Source organism: Sparus aurata, chromosome 6 (assembly GCF_900880675.1).
Source record: "Sparus aurata chromosome 6, fSpaAur1.1, whole genome shotgun sequence".
NCBI classification, from domain to species: domain Eukaryota; kingdom Metazoa; phylum Chordata; class Actinopteri; order Spariformes; family Sparidae; genus Sparus; species Sparus aurata.
In genome coordinates, this window is record NC_044192.1 from 39,066,947 (window position 1) to 39,093,696 (window position 26,750).

A 26,750-nucleotide genomic window follows, 5' to 3' on the forward strand; every position below is an offset into this window, starting at 1 on the left:
CATCAGTGTAAAGATAGACTGGAGCCATAGCTTAACACTCACCATAAGCTTAACTCAAAGCTTAACTCTAAAATGTATTGATTTATATAACGGGGTCCAGCATTTTGGTCCCCATAAAGCTGTGGTACACTCCAATGTGAGTGGGATCCCAGTTTTGACCACAGACAACAATCAACACCTGCTGTCATGGCTGGTAAATATTCACACTCCTTCTCTTTTGCTTTTGTGTTTCAGCTAGTAACACAGTGCAACGGCAGATTCGTGGAATGCTTCAGCGCTCAGAAGGAGTGCAACAAAGAGAAAAATCGAAATTCCTCTGTGGTGCCATGTAAGTGTTCCACTCATTCAAGAAATGTACTGTATAACATTTTAATTAAACTATCAAACTATCAAAAAGCAGAAAATAACAATTCCCACTGGTACATAGAGAATCATAGAGCAACACTCTATCACACACATGCTTTCTGAAGGCATGGTTCATGACTTTTAAAAGTTTGACACAGAACATATAATAGTTACACCAAATTGGCTTATACAATGGGACATAACAGTAAGAAATGTTGTGTCAGTTAAACATTTGACTTCATACATGTCAAGTTCTGCAAAGAAAAAGAAACCAGTTTTTACTAACCCCCTCTGAGACTGACAGATCGATAGGTCATCCTGCATACAGTACCTCAGAACAGCCTGGACTGAAGCCTAAAGACTTTTGTTATTCCTAATTAAACGGTTGTGTCACCACGCATTTGTTTAATTTGCTACAATGTTAAACCTGAAAAATGTAATATTGATACACACAAAGAAAGCAATTTGTAGTTTTTCAGACTTCCTGAAAGTTTCTTGGCTTTCACTTCGAATGGTGTGAATGCAAAGTCCACTGTTTGCAACTTCAACATAAAATTATCATTTTCACACCTTAAACGCCTTAAAACATGATATAGTTAAAACCTTAACATGGACTACTCTATTGTTTACGGGCTGTCTGATCCTTTCTATCATGATTAATTTACTCTGTGTATTCTGCAGCTGTTACACAATCTGTTGACAGTCACTGGCTGTTCCATAGTTCTCTGAATCACCAGCCAAGAAGTACCAAGAACTGTCTACACTCAGCCAATAACAGCAATAGGATGAATGACAGCATACAGAGTGGCTTGCCAGTATGATCGCTCTGTTTTAATAACCTGCTAAATGGCTTTTCTTTCTGTCTTCACATCACCCCACCCCTTGCTGTCTCTCTGTATCTGTAAGCAGCGGAGCGAGCGAGGGTTGGCCTAGCACCTTTGCCCGGCATCAAAGGCACCGACTACATTAACGCCTCTTACATCATGGTCAGCACTTCCACTTCCTCTGTTGATCATTGATCTTTTTACTCTCCCCTGATATTTTGACTCAGAGCAGGTTTCAACAGGTCACACTAGTAAATATCACTGTATCACTGTGTGTTGATATACACTGGCTCTATTGCCTCGGCAGGAACCGGGCCTGAGCATGGGTAACTCTTGTACATACTTCATCACGTCATAGCGTGTTTGCATTGCAGTGGGGAACATCACAGGGAACATGACTTTAACGTTACTGACTTTTTTGTGTCTTATTTTGTGTGGTTTTGGTCGTAAACAGCACTCTCACATTCCTGGATTTCTTGATTATTCAAGGCAGCGTAATATGCATGACAACACTTAAAGTCCATATTGTGTGTGCAAAAGACTCTGACTTTTAGTTGATTGTATGGGTTAAGCACCTAAAAACACTTGATCCTACAGTTCCCATCATGTGGCTCGATATTGTCTTCATATACCCTTCCTGCCAGATAATGCCTACATCTTTCAAACTCCATTCCAGATGGGTAGATATGGGTCCATGGGTCCAAATGTTTTTGTCCAGATGTGTAAATAACCAGTGAAAAACTAAGCGCATTTTTTTTTTGTTTTCGTTTTATTCCTGGTCCACATTGAGCCAAAAGACAAGATAACCACTTTAGGTAGATCTAAGGAAATAAAATGCAAAATGTGGTTCATAGATATAAATTAAGAGACAACATACCTTAAATTTCACACAGTCATGATTATAACTCACCATATAACCTATGCTGCCCGCTCAGTCCACCAAAAACCACTGGGGCATTATAGACAGAAACAGACCTGACACCCACAGCTATGAAACAGGATCCTATGGAGACCCTCTATCCTGTTGATGTCCAGAACACAAAAAGGACACAAAATACAGTTAATAGCCGTTTTTATACTGGGCAGCAAGCCACCAATTTGGTGTATTTTTTGTGGCTAGGTCCGCGGATTTAGACAGAAGGCGGCAAATTGGCGGTCTGTTTTGGTCCGCCAATTTGCCACCTCGGAAGGTACACTTTTTTCCACCTCCATTGCTATGTAAATCCGAGCCATCAATGTGCTGGCAATTGCTTGAGATGGGCGGAGGTGTCGATGACGTGCACTGTTGTGCAATACACAGTCAGGGAGTTTTAAAACCAGGAAACAGCTGATCACAGCAGTCAGTCCATCACTTCATCCACGGATGTCAAGATGAGCAACTGGACAGCTGCTGAGATCCAGGAGATGCTAGCGTCTCCTCGGTCTCTGTAGCTGTCTTCGTTGTCCGCTTGTTGTTGTAGCAGCAAGCTATTTACAGTCGTTACTTTCAAATTAAAAGCCCCCTTCTAAGAACCCAGGTCTAAACTACAATGGGGTGCAATGTAAAGCGCTTATTTTGAAGACAAATTCAACCTGCTTCACTGTTCACACCCAACTTCGTGCTTCACGTCAGGTCAGTATGTTTATTCCTACCCCAGTGGCGGCCAAGTGGCAGCTTTTTGGAAAAGAAGGAATATTACACCTCCCTTTTAGAAAGACAGGGCGGCACATTGCAGCCTTTACCTTGCTGCAAATGTGCCACCTTTTCTATCTAAAAGGGGCTACTAACAGGCTAGAGTGAAATCATAGCAGTTCAAAAGCTCTTTTTACTCTCCTTTAAAATGAAACCAAATCCCACCTATGCAGATGACTTTCTGATGATAAGATGGGCATTAAGGCAATGTATGTTCAAACTATATTATGCGTGACCTAAATCCAAATGATTTTGACTTAAGAGAGGCTCTCACTGACTTGTCTTTTTATCCTTTTTATCTTTTCAGGGTTACTACCGGAGTAATGAGTTCATCATTACCCAGCATCCTCTGCCTCACACCACGAAAGACTTCTGGAGAATGATCTGGGACCATAATGCACAAATTATTGTTATGCTGCCTGCCAACCATGGACTGGTAGGAAACCAACAAACACACACACATGCACGCACGCACACACACACACAAACACACACACACACATAAATACTGTGAAGGGTGATTAGTGAGTGCCAACTACCACTTTCTCAAGTATTTTCTGCCTACTAAGCTTGTGTTTAAGGTATTATGAATCACACACACAGCTTACCATTTTGTAATTCAGGTTAGGAACAAAAGTTACCTCCACACAAACCTGCGTGTAATTCTCATGACTTTTGCACACTCATATGCATTCCCCAAATACACACATGTTCATATGCACACACTATATTAGGGATCTCAAACTGCCAGCCCCCGGGCCATCTCCACACATTATGGATAATGTGCTGCAGTCATTCAAGTGAGTAATGGGTTTCCCTCAATATAAACTCAGAAAATATGAACATATTTTCTTTTATGAATAGCAACATCAGAACTGTGAAAATGTAGAAGCAACTTCTAAATGAGCCTTAAAGGGAAACTGTTCTGATTATATCTGTCCAGATGTTGGGGATCTTCAGAATCAGGGCCAGTATTCACAAAGAATCTTAAGGCTAAAAGTAGCTCCTAACAGGCGAATTTAGGAGAAACTCCTAAAAATAATGGGTGTGTCAGTCGTAACTTTAGGACTCCTAATTTTTGAAAATAAGAGTTATTCACAAAACATTTTAGGCCTAAAAGTAGCACCTAAGTCTGGGAGACCTTAGAAGTAGTCCAGAGGACTCCTAACTCGCTAAGACCTGGTCACAGCCAAATGTTTTGGAGACGCTAAATGACAGGGAATTATTAAACCAATGTCAGATGGACCGTGAAGGGACTGAAGTTGTGGTTGAGTTGGTGAGGGACGCAATAACGTTCCCAACCAACCGAAACAATCCAATAACGCCAGAGTTAAAATACACACCGGTATTTGGCTACGGGGAAAATGCAGCTCTTCGCACGGGACTAGTATTACCTGGGGACCTCAAGTGATTTAGAATTTATCCCACCACGTCTGTGTTTCGTGCAGCACATTCGCACAGGATAAGCAAAGTCTGTGTTTTACTGACATTATCCCCCGGGTCGATCGCACCGAAGCCCTTGCTGGAGCAGCACAACTGTTATATATGGATATTTTTAATATAATAACTGGTGAGCCTGTTGAAAGATGGAAAAATGTTCCTTACCGCATGCTGCCATGCATGTAATCCATCTAATCATCTTTCGAAATTTCGCTCTTCTGATGAGCCTCCTGAATTTGCACCCAAAATGCTGTCAGAACTTTTATTTATAATTCCCAACGCAGCCTCCATAATTCTCGACCAGGAAAAAGGCAGAAAAAAGGTGGAAAACACAAAAAACCTTAAGAAAAACAAAAAACGACCCCAAATCACGGAGATGCCGACTGATATTATCACATGACCTCTGTGTTTGGTGAAATATGATAGGTAATTTGCGGTGGAATTTTTACTTTACAAATTATGGACATGGCAGATTCACACGGGATTAAGATCACAGACGACCTCCACAATTATTACAAATTACTGGAGGTCCCCAGGTTATACTAGTCCCGTGTGAATAGGGCTTTTGTCAGTCGGAAAAAGTTGCATTCCATCAATACACAAATTGTCTTTGACGCATGTTACAATATACTGGACATTGTTGCGAAATGGCCAGGATCGACACACGATTCCCGAATTTTAATGGAGAGTGGTTTGACGCAGCTTTTCGAGCAAATGCCGCTTTTATTGGCAATTCACGTTTTTCATCGGAATCTTCTAATTTGTAGTTTTTGTCCGAAGCGTTTTTGTTGTGGGGGGGGGGGGGGGGGGGGGGGGGGGGGGGCACTTAATTCTCATCATAAACACATTTCTTTATCCAATATCTTTTCATAGGCTTTGTCATGGGCTTGCAGGCAACTTCCTTATTTTCACTTCATGCATTGCGTAGCCTAAATGACTTTTCAATGGGCTGCCCTGTCACTCAACAGCCAATCACCGTTGTCACCGCTTCTAAGTGCGTCCTTATAAAATGACGTCATCCATAGCAACAGAGAGTTACTTCTAGTTTAGGAGTTCACTGTTTTCATAACTAAAAGTAGGTCTCAGCAGCTTTGTGAATTACTTTTAAGAAACGACTCCTACATAAAAACTTTTAGTCCGATTTAGGAGTACTCCTAACGTTAAGATAAAAGTCTTTGTGAATACGGGTCCAGAATCAGAATTACTCTATTGTCCTGCAAACTGGGACATATCTTTGCCAGAGCCATAATAATAGTAGAAAATAAGTAATATAATAAAAAGGTAAGAAATAGTATATACTCGTATATACATATAAACATTATATTGTACAATATGAACATGTAATTATAAACAGTGTGGCAGTGTATTGTAACTTACAAATAATAAATTTGGGTATTAAGAACTTCATACTCAAAAAAAAAAGTTATGCATGTGGCAACAATTTTACCTGGTAATCCAGTGATAGCCATGAAACCAGCGTTATATATTTATTCAGATGTTGTCCTTGTTCAAGTAATTTGCAGTACTGTCAAACAAACTGGGTCTGAAGAGCACCTTTAAGTGTGATGACTAATTATGACAGATGTCTGAGATACAACTGTATTCCAAGTTCATCTGTGCAGCAATTTTTTTTTTTTTTCCAGTCACTTATGCAAAGTTATGCAAGCTATTGTAACATCCCTACAATTTCCATTGGTTCTGCTCTGTTACATCCATATCTGTCACCTTTTAGAAAACATTTACAAATATGGATGAAATGAATGCAGACAAAGGGTTCCCTCAATATCTGTAGACATATCTTACTCAGCACAAATGAGCCTTCAGTGGCTCAGGTGTCCTTTAACATTACGCTTCTAGCATAACACATCCAAATCGGTAAATTAATTTTCAGCAGTCAAGTTGCGTTTTGGTTTTAATGAGGTAGAGAAATGTGTCGAAACATTCCATCAAGAGTCAGACAATATTTTAGGACAGCAATTTTAAAATGGTGAAATATTGATTTATTGGACATTTAAAGGGTTGCCTTTCAAAATAAAACAGGATTGGGATTGAAAGTGACACGGTAAGGACCAGACATAACTAGCAACCACAAAAGTGAAATAGATCAGGACTCCTGTCTCACCTTGTAACTTTTGCATTCACATGTAAGGCAATTCTACTGCGAGGTCTATCAAATCAAATAAATATCCTTTAAAAATGACTTAGACAACTGTATTCACAGCTAGAGTAATGACACATTGTTAATGTATAAACACAGGCATGAAACAGTGTCTGTGCTCTCATGCAGGCAGAGGATGAGTTTGTGTACTGGCCCAGTCGAGAGGAGGCTATGAACTGTGAGGCATTCACTGTCACCCTCATCAGTCAAGACAGGCTCTGTCTGTCCAATGAGGAGCAGATCAGTATCCACGACTTCATCCTGGAAGCTACACAGGTTAGTCAGAGTGTGTGCGTGTGGTGTGCGTGCACACATTAGGAATTATGGTTGTAATATTGGATAAACAACAAAGAAAAAACAAAGCAAACTTTAACAATAATAAGTCTTCAATTAAGGATTTGATTGCAAGCATGCAAAATCCTGATTCATTAATGCAGTGAATGTTTTTGGACAGAGTGCTGTCTTTGATTGATGTTCTCTTTTTCTTTTTACTTTTTACTTTTTTAAGTTTGGCCCTCAAAGCTAAATTTCATAACTGTAGTGATACTTTGTATGTGTATTCTAAGCCTCAGGAACTGGATAAGCCTCAGGAAGGATCATCTACAACATGTATTTATTTGTGAAACTGTTTTTGCTGAATGGTTACAGTTATCTGAATTTGATGTTACCAGTTCTGATTCTGTGTAGTTCTATCACATCTACAAGTTATTTTGGTCCTCGTAAAAAGTGGATCATGATCACAGATCTTTGAAAATGTAGCTTTGGAGCTGACAAGTTTTTAACATATTTTGGCTGTAGATTTTCTCAAAAAGATTTTTTTTAATTTTCTTTAAACTGTGATAAAATCTTCATATTTGCATTGTAAAAATAATGATGTTACATTACTGCTACCATTTTTTATTTCACTGTACTAGTGACTACCTTTACAAGCAGACCCGGGCACATATCACAAAATATGCCTGAGAACCGTACATGAAGTGTACATGAACTAGACTTGGACTGACACATGGACTTTGGGGTCAAGTTTACTCAGATCCGGGCCCAAGTCCCTGATGGGAAAGCACAAGAAACAAAGAAGATCAAAACCCTATTTTAGACAATTCTATAGTCAGCTGGATGAGATAATAGATGAGTTATAAACTGAACATCCTTCATCTAACTCTTGTCTCCCTTTCTCTTACATTCTTTCTGGCTGTCTCGACCTCTATCCGTCTAACAGGATGACTATGTATTAGAGGTTCGTCACTTTCAGTGCCCCAAATGGCCGAACCCTGACACACCCATCAGCAGCACCTTCGAGCTCATTAACGTCATTAAGGAGGAGGCGGCTGCCCGTGATGGTCCAACAATCGTCCACGATGAGTCAGTCTGACATTTTATTTTCTTTTATATTCTCTCACCACATCCTGAGATGGTAACATTTAAAACAATAAACACATCCAGCAACATCATAATCAACAAAATACATAAAAAAAAGTTCATAAGAGAAGTTCATACACAACAAAAATGCTATAAATGCAAAGCCATAAATCAAAACATCAAAAATACATTTTATATTATCAGATTTAACATCAAATTCATCATCCAGTGAGTCAATTCCTGAAACATACCTCACCTAAAGAAGAGAAAGCAATGTTATTAAATCATAATCTAGTACTGGGTCCACCATTCCATGGAAGTTTTCCACTTTAAAGCACAAAATGAAATGAAAAGATTGCATAGAGGAAAAAAATTATGTAGGATTTTTCTTATTGTAGCTTGTTCTCACAAAAGTGTGTAGGGGTCAACCTACAGTCAATAGGGAGAATCATTGTAATATTCAGATAATGATTTAAGAGAACATCTTTGATCTTATACTCTTGATTAAGATCTCTAGGTGTGAGTGTCAGCAGAGTGAAATTGTAAAGACTTTCTCTTTGGAGTAGGAGAGAATTCACATCACCTCCTTGTCTCAGGGATCTGATGTGCTCAATGCCATTGTATCTCAAGGAGGCTCCTGGGTGATTTACCTCTCTGTAATGCACTGCCCCTGGGTTATACTGGTCCTGATTTTGGATACAACTTCTGTGTTGTGCTGCATGGTTGTAAATGCTCTTTGTGATTTTCTTACATATGCTAAACCAAATTTAATAAGAAAGATGACATGTTTTTGTGGATCAGAGCTCAGAATGTGCCAGTGAACCAATATTCCGGCTGCCTGTTTTTTTTAGTCTGTTTGTTTGTGCATAAATACATTTGTTTGTGGTACAAGCTAAATGTATTGTTATGTTTCTAAAACAGAAGGGATTAAAAAATTAGACTATGTTTGTGTCCTTCGTGATACATCTATTTAAGAAAATTGAGCCATTGATGATGAATTAAGGAGGCTCATGGAAGATTCAGCCTGAGGAGTGAAGCTGCTGTGTAGTCTGGTGATATGGCAGCAGATATATCTGTATCTGTTGTCAGGTGGCAGCAGGGTGAACAGACTGTGGCTGGGTGGGTGTTGTCTCTTAGTATATTTTGCCTCTGTACAGACACAGATGTTGCTAATGCTTTGTAGATGGGTACCATTCATGTATTAATCACCCGATATAGAGTCTTCCTGGTAATTCCAAGGAACATTGAACTGTTCAGCTGCTCCACCCTGGCTCCACTGATGTAGACAGGGGTTTGTGTCTTTTCCTCTTTGTTTCTAATATCAACAATTGGCTCCTTGGTTTTCGCTGATGTCGAGCAGTAGATTGTTGTTTGTGCATACTTCACAACAGGGTTCTCCTGATATCTGGGAGTGCAATCATGGATGCCTAGTGTACACAGGAGAGGGCTGAGCACACAGCCCTGGGGGGCCCCGGTGTTGAGCACTAACGTAGAGGAGTGTGACTAGCAATCTGAACTATCTGGGGTCTGCTTGAGAGGAAGTCCAATATGCAGCTGCAGAATGGTGTACCCAGGCCAGCACCGTCAATCTTTCCAATGAGCTTCATGGGAAGGTTGTTTTGAATGCTGAGCTGAAGTAAAAAAAAAAAAAAAACACAGCACCCTGACGTAGCTGTTCTTATTGTCCAGGTGTGCGAAGACTAAGTGAAGGCCAGTGGATACGGCATCCTCTGTGGATCCGTTGGCTGTGAAAGCATACTGGTGAGGGTCCAGGCTGGCAGGAATGTTGTCTTTGATGTGTTGGAGAACCAGTTTCTCAAAGCACTTCATCAGGATGGGGTTGAGAGCCATAGGGCAGCAGTTGTTTAGACTAGCACAGCAGATTTTCTGGGTAGAGAAATGATCTATGAAGATGTTTTGAATTAGAAAAGCTCAGTGAAAATAGAACAGTACTGTAGATAGTGCTGCATTTCATTGGGCCCAGTGGCATGTGCAATTATAGTTTGAAATGATTTAACGAAGGTAACTTCAACACTTGCTATGGCTCTTCTATGCCTTGATGGTCTTATGATTTATTGATAAGACTTTGGCAAAGTCATGCAATAAAATATCAAATGAACTGATCCTGTACATTTCAATTTCAATTTAGCCAGAAACCACTTAATGTAAATGAGCCTTAAACTTCCAGAGACAGACAACTTAGTCATTTTGTACAAATGACAAGAAAGGGAAATGTAAAAATTAAAATACATATCTGTATATATCTGCATGAAGTACAATACGGCAATACATGACATAATGTGCACTTTGTGCTATAGTTTTATTGATTGTGACTTGTTACAGATTTACTACGTTTTTCTGCAACAGAAGTTTTCACTTTTGAAATGGATGAGGCATACAGAGACACTGGCAGTGTGACTATTCTGCTGCAAGCATAGTGAGGAAAGACACCCAGCAAACTGCCCAATTAAACATAATGAAAGTGTCTTTAGTATTGACACACATTAGTGTTCTTGAATGACACTCTAATCCAGACGCTCTGCTCATGTTTATTCATTGGAATAATGAAGATTGCTTGTCGCATCCTCTAGAAGAAAAGTGACTAATTGAGTACTTCATCTGGTTGCTATGGCACAGCCGGCTTTCGGCATCGTAGAGATTGTCAGCTAGAGTCTCGTCCTAATTGTCTGCACACTCATTATTCAGCCATGCATGGGTTGTTAGCAGTGGTTTCTGCTGAGCTCCTGACAGGGCTGCTAATGGAAGAGGAGACCCTTAACATTGTGAAGGCGACCCACCGTTCTCTCAGGAGCCTCACACCAGGCCGAGCTGTCGTTGTCAGGCGGATTCACTTGCTAAGACATTTTTAATCTCAGAGTTGAAATCCCTCATCTGTGTGGGTCTTCACTCCCTGGTTGAGCAGCTGTCAAGGACGTCTCAGACACTGAGTTGTAAAGGTCTTCACATTATTCCATCTCAGAAATTTTTAGAGAAAGAAGAAACAAAACAAGTGAACTTAGTGAACTTAGGTGAAGAAGGCCACCTCATGCCGTTCATTCACTCACCCAGAACTCGCCCAGACCTAATGAGAAGGGGCTTGTTCCTGTGGATGGTTAATTCAATTATTTTTGGTCATTTTCTTTCAATTAGATATTCAACACACAGGCATATGGCTTAAAAAACAGCAAACGAAACAAGAACAAAAGACAGTCTATAATTACAGTGAAAATATTTCGTAGATGCACCCATAGCCTCCTGACTACCAGTAGTTCAAATTTGTCCTCTGTGGAGGACATTTTTAAACCTGAATATCTCCCACCCACTACATACTACTGAATTAACTCCTTTTGCTATCTACAGAGGACATTTAGGGCTTTTCAATAATACCAAATGTGAAGGGGTGGGGCTTTGGTACCTTTCTCTTCCTCATTTAGGAAAATGGCGTCCGTCAGTGCAAGCGCATTTTATGGGAAGAGGAAAAGTAAGTGCATAATACTTTTTATTGAACAAATTTTGGCTTGAAATGCTGTTGGGATATTTTATATAAGTCTCTTAACAACACATTGAAACATTTTCTGAATTATTTTAACTGTATTTTTGCATAGTTTTTAAGTGTTTAAAAAATGTCCTCCGTAGTGGACATTTGTAGTTATTTCCTCCATTTTCTTCTGTCTTTTCAAATGAAAAGAAAGGGAGTCATTCTTAGAAGCACCTTGGTTGCCATCAAGGTTCAGTTTTACATGAATGGCGTTCCGATGTCCACTGTAGTGGACTGCTACTAGAGTGTCGTAACATGATCACATGATATCATAAAACTAAAAACTTAAAAAAAAAAAATGTGATTGGAAAATATTTGTTTTCCCTGGTAGTCAGGAGGATATATACTTTTTCATGAGCCCTTAATAAATAGAAAGAAGTTACCCCAGACTTCAGAAGATGTCCCTTTTGTATTGTTCATTCGGGCAAATAAGTATTCAAGAGAGGCAGCTTCTGTCATTAGTCTAATCCATTCAGTGAATGATGTGGTGTTCGTGTTTTTGCAGTTCCTTAAAACAACTCCAGCAGCAGCAATGAAACTATTTACCAATAAACCAAACTGAGCTTTAGTGACACCTGGTGGCAAAAAATGTTTTATCCCCCAGAAGACTGGGGGATAAAACCAAAAAGGACTTGCCACAGAGCATTCCCACATAGCATGCAGGAATCCCTATCCCTAATAGGTTTCCCTATTCATACTTGAGGGTTATTCAATAGAAGAATAAACTTGTCTATATGGATATTTTCCTTTAATGCACCTCGGACTATACCAACTGGGAGTGCTTGAATATGGGCTTCATTTCTCCATCTGTTTGTCTCACCTACGGAAGGACTTGTATTGATTTAAATCGGGCCGTCATAGATTATATTATTTCACTAACTTGGCCATTCCAAATGACACATTATATATTTCCACATTTCGGAGTGCATAGCTTCTTAAAGCTGATCCTCGGCCTTGTCCCATTCCATACGTAGTCTCTGATGATTCGATTACATTGTTGAAATATCTCATTTGGTATATTTAGTGGTAACATCATTGATATGTAATTAGACTGAGGAGCTATCACCATATTAATGGTATTTATTTTGCCCCACAGGCTAAGATTAATTCTCTTCCACCATTCCAGATTGTTCCTTACGTCCCAAAGTAAAGGTTGTATGTTGATTTTAACCGTATTCCCTAAATTCGCACACAATTTTAACCCCAAATACTTCATGCCCTCTGAAATCCACTTGAATTGGAAAGCAGAAACAACTGATGAAAACATGTCCAAGAGACAGGCATAGTCTCCATCTTATGCCAATTAATTTTATACCCAGAGATTTCTGAAAAAGACTCTATCATGCTTAAAACTAGAGGTATAGATTAACCAGGGTCTGAGATCAGTAATAAAATATCATCTGCATACAAAAATAATTTGTTTTCACAACCCCCCACCCATACCCTGTAATGTGTATCTGCTCTTATTGTTGCAGCAAGTGGTTTTAGAAATAAAGCAAACAGCAGAGGACTAAGAGGATCTCCTTGCCTCGAGTAAGGTTGAATAGAGGTGACATCAGACCATTAGTCAAGACAGATGCTTTTGGTGATGAATAAATGATTTGAACCAATTTTAAAAATCCCTCCCCAAAGCCATATATTTCCAATGTATGCATGAGAAAAGCCCATTCCAATCTATCAAACGCCTTTTTGGCTTCAAGTGAAAAGGCAGTTATGGGTTCGTCTTCATTACGGCCTGACCAGATGTAATGAACGTCTAACGCCGTCTGATGATGAGTGCCCTTTAACAAAGTCAGCTTGGTCCATGTGTATGACCTGTGATTAAACACTCTCCATCCTTGTTGCAAGCACTCTAGTAAGAACTTTACTATCTATATCTATCAGGCTTGCTGGTTTAAAGCTTCACGACTCAATGACTTCTTTGTCATGCTGCAAAATCAATGTTATTAAAGCCTTGTTAAATGTGTCTGCCAGTTGCCCTAATGTGAATGCTTCCATGTGTACACCTGTGAGTACAGGCGCCAGTATATCAATATATTTTTTTATAATATTCTACTGGTAACGCATCCAATTCCCATGATTAACCTACTTTGAGTGATGAAAAAGCATATCTTACTTCCTATTCTGTAAAACGTCCTCCATTTGCTTAGTCTGGATGATGGATCAGTTTCTGATTTATAAAGTCTGGTATAAAAATCCATAAATACCTCATTCATTTCCTTAACACCGTTCAGTACATCCCCATTTTTATCTTTTATAGCTCGTTTTGTAAAGCTTGCAACTTTTTGTTTCAGCTGCCTCGCCAGCAGTTTGTCTGCCTTTTCTCCGCTTTATTGAAAGTTCCCTTTCAACCTGAACATGCATATTCTGCTTTTTTGTTGTTGATGTCATTTAATTGGAATTTCAGTTCAGACACTTGCTTCAGACGATAATCAGTATGATTGTCTGCTAATTACTTTTCTGCTTCTTTAAGTTGAGATTGTATCCTAGGCATTTTTTCTTAGGTTTCCTTTTTCTTTTTACATAAGTAAGCTATTATTTTGCCTCTCATACAGTGTCCAATGTTTCTGTTGAACCTATGTTTGTCTCAAAGTAATATTTGAGATCTTCCCCTAATGAATTGGTAAATGTTTGATCTTGATATAAAGACACATTTAGCCTCCACTTGCTCTTCACATCTGTCGCAATGTTCATGCCCAACTGCACAGTAGCTATGAAATATCTGGCCAACCTAGTCTCTCTTAAATGTAGTTATCTCTGAGTCAATTAGATGGGTCTCCTGCATAAAGGCTGCATCAGTTTGTTGGGATTTAAGATTTAAGTCAAGCATTGCTTCTGTTTTACTGGGTTCTGCGACCCGTTTGTGTTCCAACTGATTAACCTTTGAATGTTAGACATACCCTGATATCTTGTATAGTTTTAAATGTAGGAAAATAGCTCCGACATCAGATATGTGGGAAATAAACAACCACTTAGTGAGCATGTAGGGTTCTGCACTCTGCTCAAAGCATAACACAGATTTCACACAAAAAATAACAACAGGCATAGGTAGAAAAGAAAAAATGTCTAACTTAAAGATAAACAGACAAATCCCCTTTCCCCCACCTTTCCATTCCATCCACTAAAACTTGTACCTTCCCAGACTCGGTCAGTGAGTTGTGTACAGTGGCCGACCCCTCGAACCTCCCAACGTCCCCTTCTCGAAATAGGACTGTGTCCATAGCCATCACTGGCTTTCCAGTTAAGTCAGCAGACATAGGCCTCTTATACTCGAAACTCCAGCCTTTGTTTATGAACACTGATCAGCCACAACATTTAATAGTGAAAAACATTCATCATCTCGTTACAATACCCTGTTCTGCTGGGAGACCTTGGGTCCTGGCATTCATGTGGATACTAAATGCCATGCGCCACATACCCAAAGAAGCCATGTACACCACCTCCCTGGATCAGTGTGTGCTTGTTGGTATGTATATGTCTGTGTGTATATTTGTTTGAATTTTTTTTTCTGTTTTCAGCAGGTGTGTATGTAAGTTAAGAAAACAAATTACGTGATCAATATGATCATGTTTGTAAAAAAGGAATGAGTGGTGACCAGATGGAGAGAGCTTCTATTGCAGTGTATTGTATGGAGGTAGATTAGTTCTCCATAGATATGTGATCCATAAGGATGTTTTTCCATTGTGTGATGTTTGTGTCATTCTTTGATTTACAGTTCATTGGGATAGTTGTCTTGGTGATGGTTAGATCTCTGAAGAGTAAATTACTATTTGATTTGATCAGGTTAGTTCAGGTTGATGTGCTTAGTACACAGAGTGAGGGGGATAAAAGGAGGTGGCTGCCCAGGGACACAGGAAGTGACTGTGACATTTTTCCAAATTGTTGAATGGGCGTGCGTGCCGGATATCATGAATATAACCATCAGGGTTGTTTTGAGTGTAGATCCAACATATTGCATATGTAAATCCCATTTTAAGCATCTTCTGCCCAGTGAAGTGAATTATTTGGAGTGTCTATATTGTATTGTACTATATGTTTTGGCAGATTTGGATAACAAATGAGCTATCAGGACTGCAAATTAAGGCCCATCCAGACGACAACGTTTTTTTTTCCGAAAACGCACACGTATTGCATCGTTTTGGCCGACCGTCCATACGGATCCTGATAACGCAGCACCTGAAAACGCACTTTTTTGAAAACGGGTCTCAGGGTGGAGAAATCCGAAAACGCAGCCCTCCCATTTTCATGTGGACGGCGAATCCGCATACTTTCCAAAACGATGACGCCATCGCCCAACCCCGCGACGTTCCATAACAACAACAACAACAATGGCGGACTACATGCTTGTGCTCGTGCCGCAGTAGATATTGAGCCTTTCTTGCAACTTCCTCTCCTTGTAGTTGAGTGTGAGTCGCAGCAGCAGTTCGACCTCATTATCGGTCCACACAAACGATTCTGGTTTCCTTGCACTAGCCATTTTCATCTTCTTCTTGCTGTGTTCGGTTTCTCCGTCTACTGTCTGTCTGTTTACAGCGCGCAAGCTTAAAGCGCATGCTCCGTGTCTTCTTCTCCGTTTTTGGTGATTGTCAAGAGCCACCTAGAGGCCTGGAATATGAACTACAGCGTTTTCGGTCGTTTTCAGTGGATCCGTGTGGACGCAAATATTCTTAAAATGATGACGAGGAAGACGGAGAAAAAAAAGATCATTTTCGCCCGTGTGGACGGCCCCTCAATGTCCTGAGCATGGCTGTGGTTGCAGAAACACTAGCTGAGCAGACTGGGGTTTGGGAGGTTGGCCTTAAAGAAACAGGCACTAAAATGAAGCGTTCAGATAGAGAGTGAATAGAGGTGCTGCAGTAATGGACAGAATGAGAAAAAAACATGTGTTTTCGGAAGATTAAAATATTTTCTAATAAACACCCAAAAAAAAGTATGAATTTGAAAATGGGCATGATATGATAATTCCTTCAAAGTCTTCAATACATACATTATATAAGTCTGGACAAATATGGATACAAACTGAAACTTGCTGTAATACTAGTTTGTAATTTTCTGTGAAATTTTCATATCACGCCAAAATGTCACACAGAAGATACATTTCATTTTGATACCCCTGGGACCTCTTCCTCTTTCGCCATCTTCAAGTTTCAATCCCCATTACTGCTTCACCTGTACAGATCCAGAAATAATGTTAACAAACCAGCAGCTATCGTTCTGATATTATTGTGGAGATGCATGCTAACTCCAGACCCTGACCATGTGTGTGTGTGTGTGTGTGTGTCTGTCTGTCTGTCTGTCAGGTTGGGAGCAGTGTCCGCCGGACTGCTGTGTGCACTCACCACCCTGTCTCAGCAGCTTGAGAGTGAGGGCGCCGTTGACGTCTATCAAGTGGCCAAGATGATCAACCTCATGAGGCCAGGGGTCTTCACAGACATTGTGAGTCTGACAACTACAACTGAAATAATACCTCTATTCCTAACATTCCTTAGATATACAGTACGTTAATGCTTCTTGTTCTAAAGGAGTCCAAGTATATCATCATTTCAGTGAACTCAATAAGTGATCTGTCACGCACAAAGTAGCTATATAAAGAAAGATTACGTGACAAGCTGTGCAGTTGAAAATACTGTCATTAAGTTACCTTTTAAACCTCACAGGTGAGAGTGGATTATCCTGCTTAACTGTAACATTGCTACAATCCAAATAAAAGACATGAGCATCAAACTAAGAGCATGTTATTTAGCTGGGGTTGTGCTGATCATTTGAAAAGAAAAACAGGGTCTGGATGAATTGAGTTCAGTATGGTGAACAAGACAGTATCAAGGCACATGGCAGCTTTACATCAACATTCAGCAAGGCTTTTCTGCCTCAGCCTAACTACAGGCTGAGGCACGAGGAGGACAAAAGAAGGCAGAGGAGGGAAAAGCATGGTGGCTGGTTAGTGTGCCTTGGTCATTCAATTATTATGATTTTTTAAAGAAGGCATATTATAAAACAAATATTTAGTAATAATTAGATTTTTGTTTTAAAATATACAAATGACATCAGATTCAACAAGACTTCATTGAATCATGATATGTGATATAACGCAGTGATGTGCTGTTATGCAAGTTTGGCCACTCAGAGCACCAGTATCATAACACTGCAAGCACACACACAACAGAATCCAAGTGCAGGCTGGCTTTACCGGGTTATCGCAATTGATGGCTCATTTGCCTGCAGTGAGATTTCTGTTGATGACAGGCCTTGTTCGGCTGTGTCTAAAATCATATAAAAGTAGGTTGTCAAAGTCTTTTCAGCCGGGGCTAAAGAGACACAGTCTGTACATGAGCAGTCCTACACTTGGTGCTCTTCCCTTGTGAACGATCACATCTAGGGTCAGGATTTGAAAAACACCCCTTTTTTCTGTTTACTTTATGTATTGTTGAAAGAAAAATGGAAATCAAACAATTATACAGCCATTCAGTTCTTATTTTTTTAAAACCAGGTTTCTAAAAAGAAGATGGAATGACCAGAAGATACACTGACCATTGTCATACAACATATAATTCCTCCTCTCTGTCTGTCCACAGGACCAGTACCAGTACCTATACAAAGCTCTGCTCAGCCTCGTCAGCACCAAGGACAACAACTCGGGCCTTCTGACCAGGGACTTTAATGGTACCATTGCGTCAATGTCAGACCAGTCTGACCAAGCAGAGAGCATGGAGTCGCTGGTCTAAGAGAGGCCTCTCGGGCACCTGGAGCTGAGCTGAGGGCTTCGTATGGGTCCAAACACTCTGCAAGGTCCCTGAGCCCTATGAAGGAGGCACTTAAACTTTGTAAAACGTCAAGGAACTATTGTGGACAAGACTTTTCGAGGCCTTTTTTTGCCAGACTCTTGGTTAAAATGAATAACCTGATTACTTTTTTACACTGATAAAAAGTTTTTGATATTTATTTTTTTCGCCATTTTATGTCTTAATGTTCTCCTACTGAAGAGTTTGCACCGCGTTTTTAAGTTTCATGATGGCGTCGATTGGCAACGAGAAACACTTTTCTGTCTTTTCTTGTTTGCACTATATAATGTCAGTGTTACTGCCTATACTAAAGCTGACACACTTGGCTTTTCTCCACTCAAGCTCAGATTTTTTTGACATTCCACGGCTTTGGCCCTTATTAAACCAACTGCTTCTATAAAGGACATTGTTCTGTCTGCCACCTACTAGTTGATTTAAGACAAAGGACAGAGAAGGCACAAACTCTCCGCCTCAGTGACAAAAACTCAGCGTGACCACCTCTGCCCTGCTCATCTATAGTACTCATATTACTGCTCATTTATCCCCAGAACCGAGATCTTGGAGCATATTGCCACAGGAAAGTAGTGCTTGTTTTCTAAAATCAATTCCCTTTTCACCTTTTTCTGTTTCTTTGCCTTGTTTTTTCTTGTCACTTCTCCTTATTAGTAAGTCACACCCATGTTAGAATACCTAAGGTGGTATAACAACTGCTACTGTGAAATTTTATTATTTCTTTGTATAATTCATATTATGCTTTTTAATATATGGAAATACTGTATGTATACATATATGAATATATCCTTATCATAATAACTTTGTGATTTTTGTACATGTCCTTTGTGGCCTCCTGCCTCAGGCCGGTCCATCTCCACCACGTCCACTCCAGTACTTACAGCTGATTCCCAGCCATTTGGAAGCGGACTCCCTCAGTCCTCTACATTCTTGTATGCTGCTATATCATCTGAACTCACAGACACACACAAACACACACATACAACACCACCAATAGTGAGTGATTTTACATTTGCAAAGTTGACACAACAGATGATGTAACGACATGACATTCCCTATCTTTCTGAAAATCAATTTTTTTTCCTTCGAGTCATAGATTCATTCTGACAGACAAGCACGGATTTAGAACAGGCCGGTATGTGGAGCCCTTGTCACAGGGTTGAATCAGTGTGATCTGCAGGGGCAAAGCAGTGTCAAAAACAAACTCTATGCAACACGTTGGATAGGTTTTATAAATCTGAAACAGGGTTCAAACTGTCTTAAAACTGTCTTGATTCAAGCTATTCATTTTATTTTCTGTTATGTCAGAGTAAAAACAGCGTAACAGCCTGCTTATTCTGCTTCAGAGTCTTTAGGTGCTATACAGGTTTGATGTGGTGTAAAAAGCAAGAATCTGACAAGAAATATGTTGTATTTATATATAAAATGTAACGTTTATCCCTGCGGTAAGAAACATGCTCTTTCATTCTACTCTAAGTTGAGTTTGGAAAAACCATAAGTACCGATTCCCACGTATAGATGAGAGGGAGTGCTCAAAGGTGTGACTAGATTTCCTAAAAGATAAAGCTATTTGTCAAACATGACAAAGCTTTCCCCAGCCTGTTCTCACTCCTGACACGTCAGACACAGCAGCCTGCTCACTGGCCCTAATCTTCTTATTATGATACATTTTTTTTTACTTAATATAAGTTACATAAGTGAGGTGACATAGTTTTTGTGCCTAAACCTAGCCAAACTGTGACCTTTTCACAACATTAATAGCAGTCCAAAAGTCAGAACATTAAACTATAAGTGAATGTTTGTCAGCAAGCTTTATATTGAAAGCCTAACTGAAGTGGATATTTATCATTACTAACTTGACTGTGGAGCTCTGCCCATGCAAAACTGATAATAGAGAAGAAGGTAAAGGGTCTCAGTTTGAAACCTAAGGCCACTGACGTGTTGGCATGTAGATGAAATAGCACTTATTATTGCCAGTCATTGTCATAATGTCCCAGAATCAACTATTGCTAATAAAAGTGTATTTATAACATTTAATATTCAAATATTCAAGTGTTGCTTTGAGAGGATATTTACATGTTTCTTCATTTGTATGACACAGAACCACAAAAAGTCTCATCCTTCAAGTTACATGATTATCAGTGGCAGCTTAAATGTGCTGAAAGTAAAAGCGGTTTTAGCTTTCGGCATATTATGCTTTCTTTTCTTGGTCAAATAATATGACAAACATTTAAAGAATGAATGTTGAGAAATGGAATTACAGAACATTCATTTTATATTACAGTGGTACCCACCCGACTCCTGTGTCACACTTGAGAGATGTGCCTCGCTTTCCTCCACACTTGTCTTGTTGTTGAAAAGAGTTATTGCATCTCTCAATACTTTCAGATTTCACTACCAAGTCTTTGGCGCTCAGCCCAAACCCATTGGTTCCTACCCAAGACTTTAAGGATACTTTTATAAAAAAAAAAAAATTCAATAAAAATAACACACTCGCCCTGTCATTTCTTAAAACAGTTTAGTAGTAGCACTAGTTCATTGTCATTTTCTTTGGATTTGCTGACAATGAATGTGTGTAGAATATCGTCAGCCTTATCCTCTGAATTAAAACAAACTAGTGCAGTGCCCGTAAGAAAAGTGTATTCCTATAAAAAAGTGGGAGGTTAAGGAGCTTTTTCATGGATGGCCAAATGAGGCTGTGTTTGAAGGTGGGACGTCAGGGATATTTAGGTTTGTTGTGAAATCTGATATTCCAGGGTATAATTGGCTGTTTTTGACTATTTTTGATTTTGCCATTATATTTCACCTTAAAAACTATTTACTTGGTGTCATTATTTTCAGCACAACCTCACATGTGTGACTGTACAGTTATTTTTTCATTTTGACACACTGTATTAACACAATGGACCTAAAATCACAAAAAAAAAACATAAAATCCGAGTAGAAAAAGTTAGATTTTTTTACTGTGAAAACCACAAATATGTTTAGCAAACCATTTTTTTTTTACTTATAATGCAAATATAAAGTGATTTTTGCAAAATTTGTGCATACATTTAAAAAATGTAAAAGTTATATGTAACTATTTACATTTAAATGCAGGCAATGCTCAGGTCTGCCTGAGCTCCTTCCAGCTGAATAAAGAGCTGTACTGCCTGCTCCACATTCAGCTTCTCCTCATTATTCTGACTCATTAACAAAAAACCGACTCCACTACTCACTAAACACACTACACCAAACACTGCATAACACACTAACTACACACTCCAAACACGCTAAATGTCACAAATCTCTCAACTCTCAATATCGCTGTCTACACACCGACCGTCGTTCGGCCTGTCATCATCTAGGACCATCCCACAACTTCCTGTTCCTCAACAACCAAACTTGCTGCTTGGACACTTTCGTGACAAAAGCCTGTTTTTACCGTTTCTTCCTGCACCAGACACAAAGCAAACGTGACGGCAATGTTTGCGAAAAAAGCATGGTGGACGTTATTTACCCTAAGTCCGGTTTTGGACGTGCCAATGCGTCCGGTCCGTCGCCTCGGGATGTGGGCCACTAGGATTCCACTTTGATTCCACTTTGTTGTCTGTGCGTCTCCGGATCTCCTCAGACCCGAACAGACTCGGTCTGGACTCGTTTAATCTCATTAATTCACAACAGTCAGTTTAGATGCACAGAACAGAACGGGACCGAACAGCCGGCAAAATCCTGGTCCAGCTCACGCCGCTGCAGGTATCAATCCGCTTGTTTCTTCAGGTATGTCGTGGGCTTGAGCTCTGCAGTGATTGGCTCTGGTACGCACGTGGCCACGGTGTGCAGTGATTGGCTCTGGTGCGCATGTGACTGTGGTGCCTCCGGTGGACAATGCTCGGTGGAATTTGTAAAGCATTTATGAAATCATTTAGTCATGGTATCAGCGGCAGTAGCTCAATCGGTAGAGACTTGGCTTGGCCAGCTACGGACCACAATATGGAAGTGGACTGGTAGCTGAAGAGGTGCCAGTTCACTTCCTTGACTACTGCCGAGGTGCCCTTGAGCGAGGCACCAACCCCCCATATGCTCCCCGGGTGCTTTCACAGCAGCCCACTGCTCCTAGCTTGCAGTGTTACAATATATATGTATATATATATAAATGCAGAGAATAATTTCCCCTCGGGGATTAATAAAGTATGAAAAAAACACAGAGATTCTGTGCTTTTATAGAGAGATTGCCAGCTGCAGCCAAGTTACACACCACTCACTGACCACATGGTCTGACAGTCTGTTGCCCTTCTCATTAAACTCAGAAACATAATCTTCTATCTTTCTTATCTCCACTTACGAAACAAATGCATCAACCATGTCGGTCAAATCCAGGGCTCTGACCAGGTATGATTTAACTGCCATAGCAGGCAGACCTGAGAGGATCATTTGAGTATGACACAAACTGGAAAACAGTGTGTGTCCACTGTGTAGTATTAAAGTGACTGATTAGCAAAAACTGCATTTGGGCGCCCACTCATGATCCGTGCTTGTTGACAGAGGTGTGATTACTTGCTCCAACCTCCCAATGCCTTGTGTATATAGTCTCCATTCCTCACTCACTCCCTTTTCTCCAGAGATGTATTTTTAAGTGGTTTTGTGGCCTACAAGCAAAGAGCAGTCTGAAATGTTTCCTGCTTCAGCTGTAGTAACCCTTCACACACACACACACACACACACACATTTCCACATTTCATTGACATACGGATGTTCTGATTTAGCCAGTGATTTTGATGATATTCTGTACCTGTGTGATCAAAAGTGTCAATTGAACACTTGTAGTTTTGCATTTTGATTGAAAATGTGAAAGCATTTTTTTCACTCAGCACAAAACAGATTATGTGTTGAATGCGAGGGCAAAATGTATTCAGATTTTTTAAAACTTCTACCAAAGACTTAAATCCTTCCCCCTGCAGAAAAACATAAGTGAGCTTCTCTCTCTCTCTCTCTCTCTCTCTCTCTCTCTATCTATCTATCTATCTATCTATCTATCTATCTATCTATCTATCTATCTATCTATCTGTCTCTTTGACTGGATGCCTAACCCCCCCTTCAGTATAACTTCAGTATCTAAGTCTTGCAGTTCTTCGTCACACACCATCATTTGGAATACAGATAAACAGAGCAGAAAAAGCAGCATTAAAGATGCAATACATTTCTATCTCTGTTTCTCTGGCAGTTTTATCTCTATGTGAAATGGGGGCATACAAGCTAAACTCTCCAACGCTTAGGGAGACGTCTACAAAACATTTTCTTTTTCTGGGGCACCACATCCTTTTTTTTTACTGCATCCTCTAACACTTTCACCAGTTGACCCAGCTAACATCCAGTTTAGCAGCTGGCTAGCTTTATTCATGCAGCTCTTCTAGACTTTCCAAATGTTATTGGATTGTATGGATCAAATTCTGAAAGTGAAACGGTACATCTAGCAGGGGTCGTGGTGATCAAAAAAATGTATCCACCGTTTTACGGCCGCATCTTTAACAATGAAGCTGTATGGGAAATGTCATGTATGTGCATCATGTGACATTGTAATTACACCATTTCACCACTACGTACAATTGGCCTTGAAGCCTTGCCCTCCTCCTGGGGTCTTGGTTAAAGTAGCCAAGTAACAGCAGGAGTAGCCATACTCACTGGCTTACTTATGGTCACTCACATGACAAAACTTTAAAACCGATTAACTCAAGGAAATGCTTTCCACTATCTATGTGTGGATCTTGACTGACTGCAGACTGTGCAGCATCTCTTTTGGAGAACAGTTGGCCATGACCAAGCAGGGTGATATTAAACTGAGTGCTGTGTCACAGCTAATATGTTAGCCGTCTCAATGTTGAACTCACTGGATGCACAATTCCTCAAAGTTAAACACTATCAGGACAGTATGCAGATCCTAAACAGCCTGAATCCACATGTGGAATGTACTGACCGAGTGAAATGAACTGATGTGTGATTTCTGCTGGTGTGATCGGGCCCTTAAGATGGTCACCATACCGTTTTTCTTATACCCATTTACAAGCCATTCAGATTATTGCGATCATTCAGAATGAAAAGTATTTTGTGTTGCCTTTGAGGCGCACACAAAGCTGTACTGTCAATAACAAATGTACATATATTTTGTTGCCTCTGTAACCTGGCCCTTCTCTTGAAACTGTGTATGTATTGACTGTGTCAGAGAAAGTGATTCATCTGATTTATGATTCAGATTTTCAGTACTTCTCTTTTGTAAATCAAACTTATTTCTTTTACCATTTCTTGACTTTACATGTATCACAAATCTCTCACAACGTTTCCAATCTGACATCTGTCTGGTCTGTAGTCACAGATTTTTTCAGTCTGCTCTCTGTTATTTGAACTCACTCATAGAATTGCTATTCGTGGTGGATCATGTGGAAGCCAGGTGTCTGTGTGTCCAGCTTGTGGTCATCAACATATTCCAGTTTCCAGGTTCATGCCCTCCATTAACGTTCAGGCAGTGATTGTGATATTACAATGTTCTCCCCTCCTCTTTTGATTTTTTGGCTTTTGGTATTCATCCTTTAGAGGCTATGATTCTGTTGTCAGACATGAACAATAGGATAGCTCTCTAATATGTCACAGGATGTATTTCTCTCTATAAACCCGTTTTGGAAAGGTGGCTGTTCGTTCCTCTTTTGTAACATGAAATAAGACAGGAAGATGGATTTCTTTTTGTTTTGTTTAAAGCTATATCAAAGCATTCTATTATAGTGTTATTTAATATGTAAATGGTATTGCTATACATAAAATAAAATATGGGTTTTGATGTAATTTTCTGAAATCATTTGTGTGATTGTACTTGCTTTGTTGTGTATTTTAGTTTTTTTCTCCAGGCCCTGTTACTAATGTTGAACCTGTAGTATTTGGGGTGTTTGTTGGTCTGGTTTGTTCCCCAACTTCCCCCCAAAATAGCCTACTCTGTTTAGCATTCCAGATGTTTCTGTTTTGTGACAAGCTACATGTTTCTAAATTATTGAATGAGACATTTCACTATGTTTTTAATTAAACAGACTTCTCCTTCCATACCTGACCAGAGACAGAAGATACACATGCGTTAGCTTCCAGAACTGCAAATGTCCCTGTTGTGGGACTAATAAAAGGAGGATATTATCTTGACATTTATACTCCTATACTACTAATGGCTTGCATAGTCCAAATCTGCTCCTGTATGTAAACACAAAAATGCCTCTCCTCTCACAAAGAAAAGAATAAAAGCTATTTACTGGCTGCCAATTAGCTTAGTTGGTAGAGCAGCGTCCCATGTACAGAGGCTTTGTCCTCGCTGCAGTGGACCCGGGTTCGAGCCCCACCCTGGGGACCTTTGCAGCATGTCATTCCTCCCCTCTCATCCTGTTTCCTGTCATCACTAAAACCGTCCTATTAATAAAGCCCATAAATAATTTAAAAAAAAAATGTTTTATTTGACTTAAAAAGTTAAGACTGTTTTCCTAGGCTGCTGTTGTACAGATTCTTTCTAATGTTCATAGACTGCACGTACATTATACAGTATAGTATATTTGTTTAATTATTTATTAGAATAATCGTGAATTTATTAATGCTCACATTTATTTTCAATATTATTTTGGTGCATTTAATGGCATATGCTTTAATTCATCGAGCCAATTATTTATTTATTTTGACTGTGGTAAATTCACTCCTCCACACTCAGTGGCAGACAATAGGTTACAAAAATGTAACTTGGACTTGGCTGCTCTTCATAATTAGACAACTTGCTTAACCATGACAAACTTTGACATTTGAAGGAACCTGGAGGAATAAGGCTCAATCTGTCTGCATGGTTAAGTGCCACATGGTCTGTTCCTGCAGATGAACCAACCCTCTGATGTATGACTGTACAGAGCCAGAGTTTAGTTTGTCCATTCTGAGCTACTGTACAAACTTGGCGTGTTTATGAAAATCATACTACATCATAATACAGCAAACTACTAGATAATGAAGCAGACATCTGATAATGTCATTATCTCATATTAACATTAAAATAAATAAACTATGGAGAATATGACATTTTAAACAATTATAAAATATAACAGTGAGCTCTGCTGCCTAGTAATTACCTCAGTCCTCACAGTATTATAGCCTACAAATAAATTAGGCTCTAATGAATATACTGAAAACATAAACCTATAGGCTAAGGCTGCAGCTTTATGTCTAAAATCCTTGAATACTATTATTAACTGAGGTCTCGAGCAGAGAGACCAGCACTAGAAACATTTATATGACCCAAACACTGCTTTATGTGATAGGACCAACAGGGGGCAGCAGATAGCCTACCCCGTCTCTTGGTTGTTGTGGTTACTGCTGGAGGCCATGACAGACAAGCTGTCCGACATAGCCGAAGAACTTCCGATCCGGAGCGCCAAAGTAATTACCCATTCTTTGCGCAGATAACCCGATCTCTTTTAATAAAGTGGCAAACGTTACGCGTTATGACACATGTGTGTGACGGTACTAAAATGATGATTGCTACCACCAGAAGCAGGCAAACTTTCACTACAGTAAGCTCAAATGGTGGACGAATCGTGCTTTTATTTTGAAGTACACAACTCTTAAATTCCGGTTA

At 39.7% G+C, this 26,750-nt stretch overlaps 1 protein-coding gene across 1 annotated transcript in view; it reads left to right on the top strand.

The window, feature by feature from the left end:
- The window catches only part of LOC115583392 (receptor-type tyrosine-protein phosphatase gamma-like), a 225,393-nt gene extending 206,465 nt beyond the window's left edge, over window positions 1-18,928 (top strand). The window contains exons 22-28 of the mRNA XM_030420177.1: window positions 235-328; window positions 1,255-1,331; window positions 3,149-3,277; window positions 6,569-6,715; window positions 7,659-7,801; window positions 16,637-16,772; window positions 17,909-18,928. Of these exons, the coding sequence (XP_030276037.1) occupies window positions 235-328; window positions 1,255-1,331; window positions 3,149-3,277; window positions 6,569-6,715; window positions 7,659-7,801; window positions 16,637-16,772; window positions 17,909-18,058 (876 nt within the window). The 3' untranslated portion in view covers window positions 18,059-18,928. The remainder of the gene's footprint in view (window positions 1-234; window positions 329-1,254; window positions 1,332-3,148; window positions 3,278-6,568; window positions 6,716-7,658; window positions 7,802-16,636; window positions 16,773-17,908) is intronic.
- The last annotated feature ends 7,822 nt before the right edge of the window (window positions 18,929-26,750 follow it).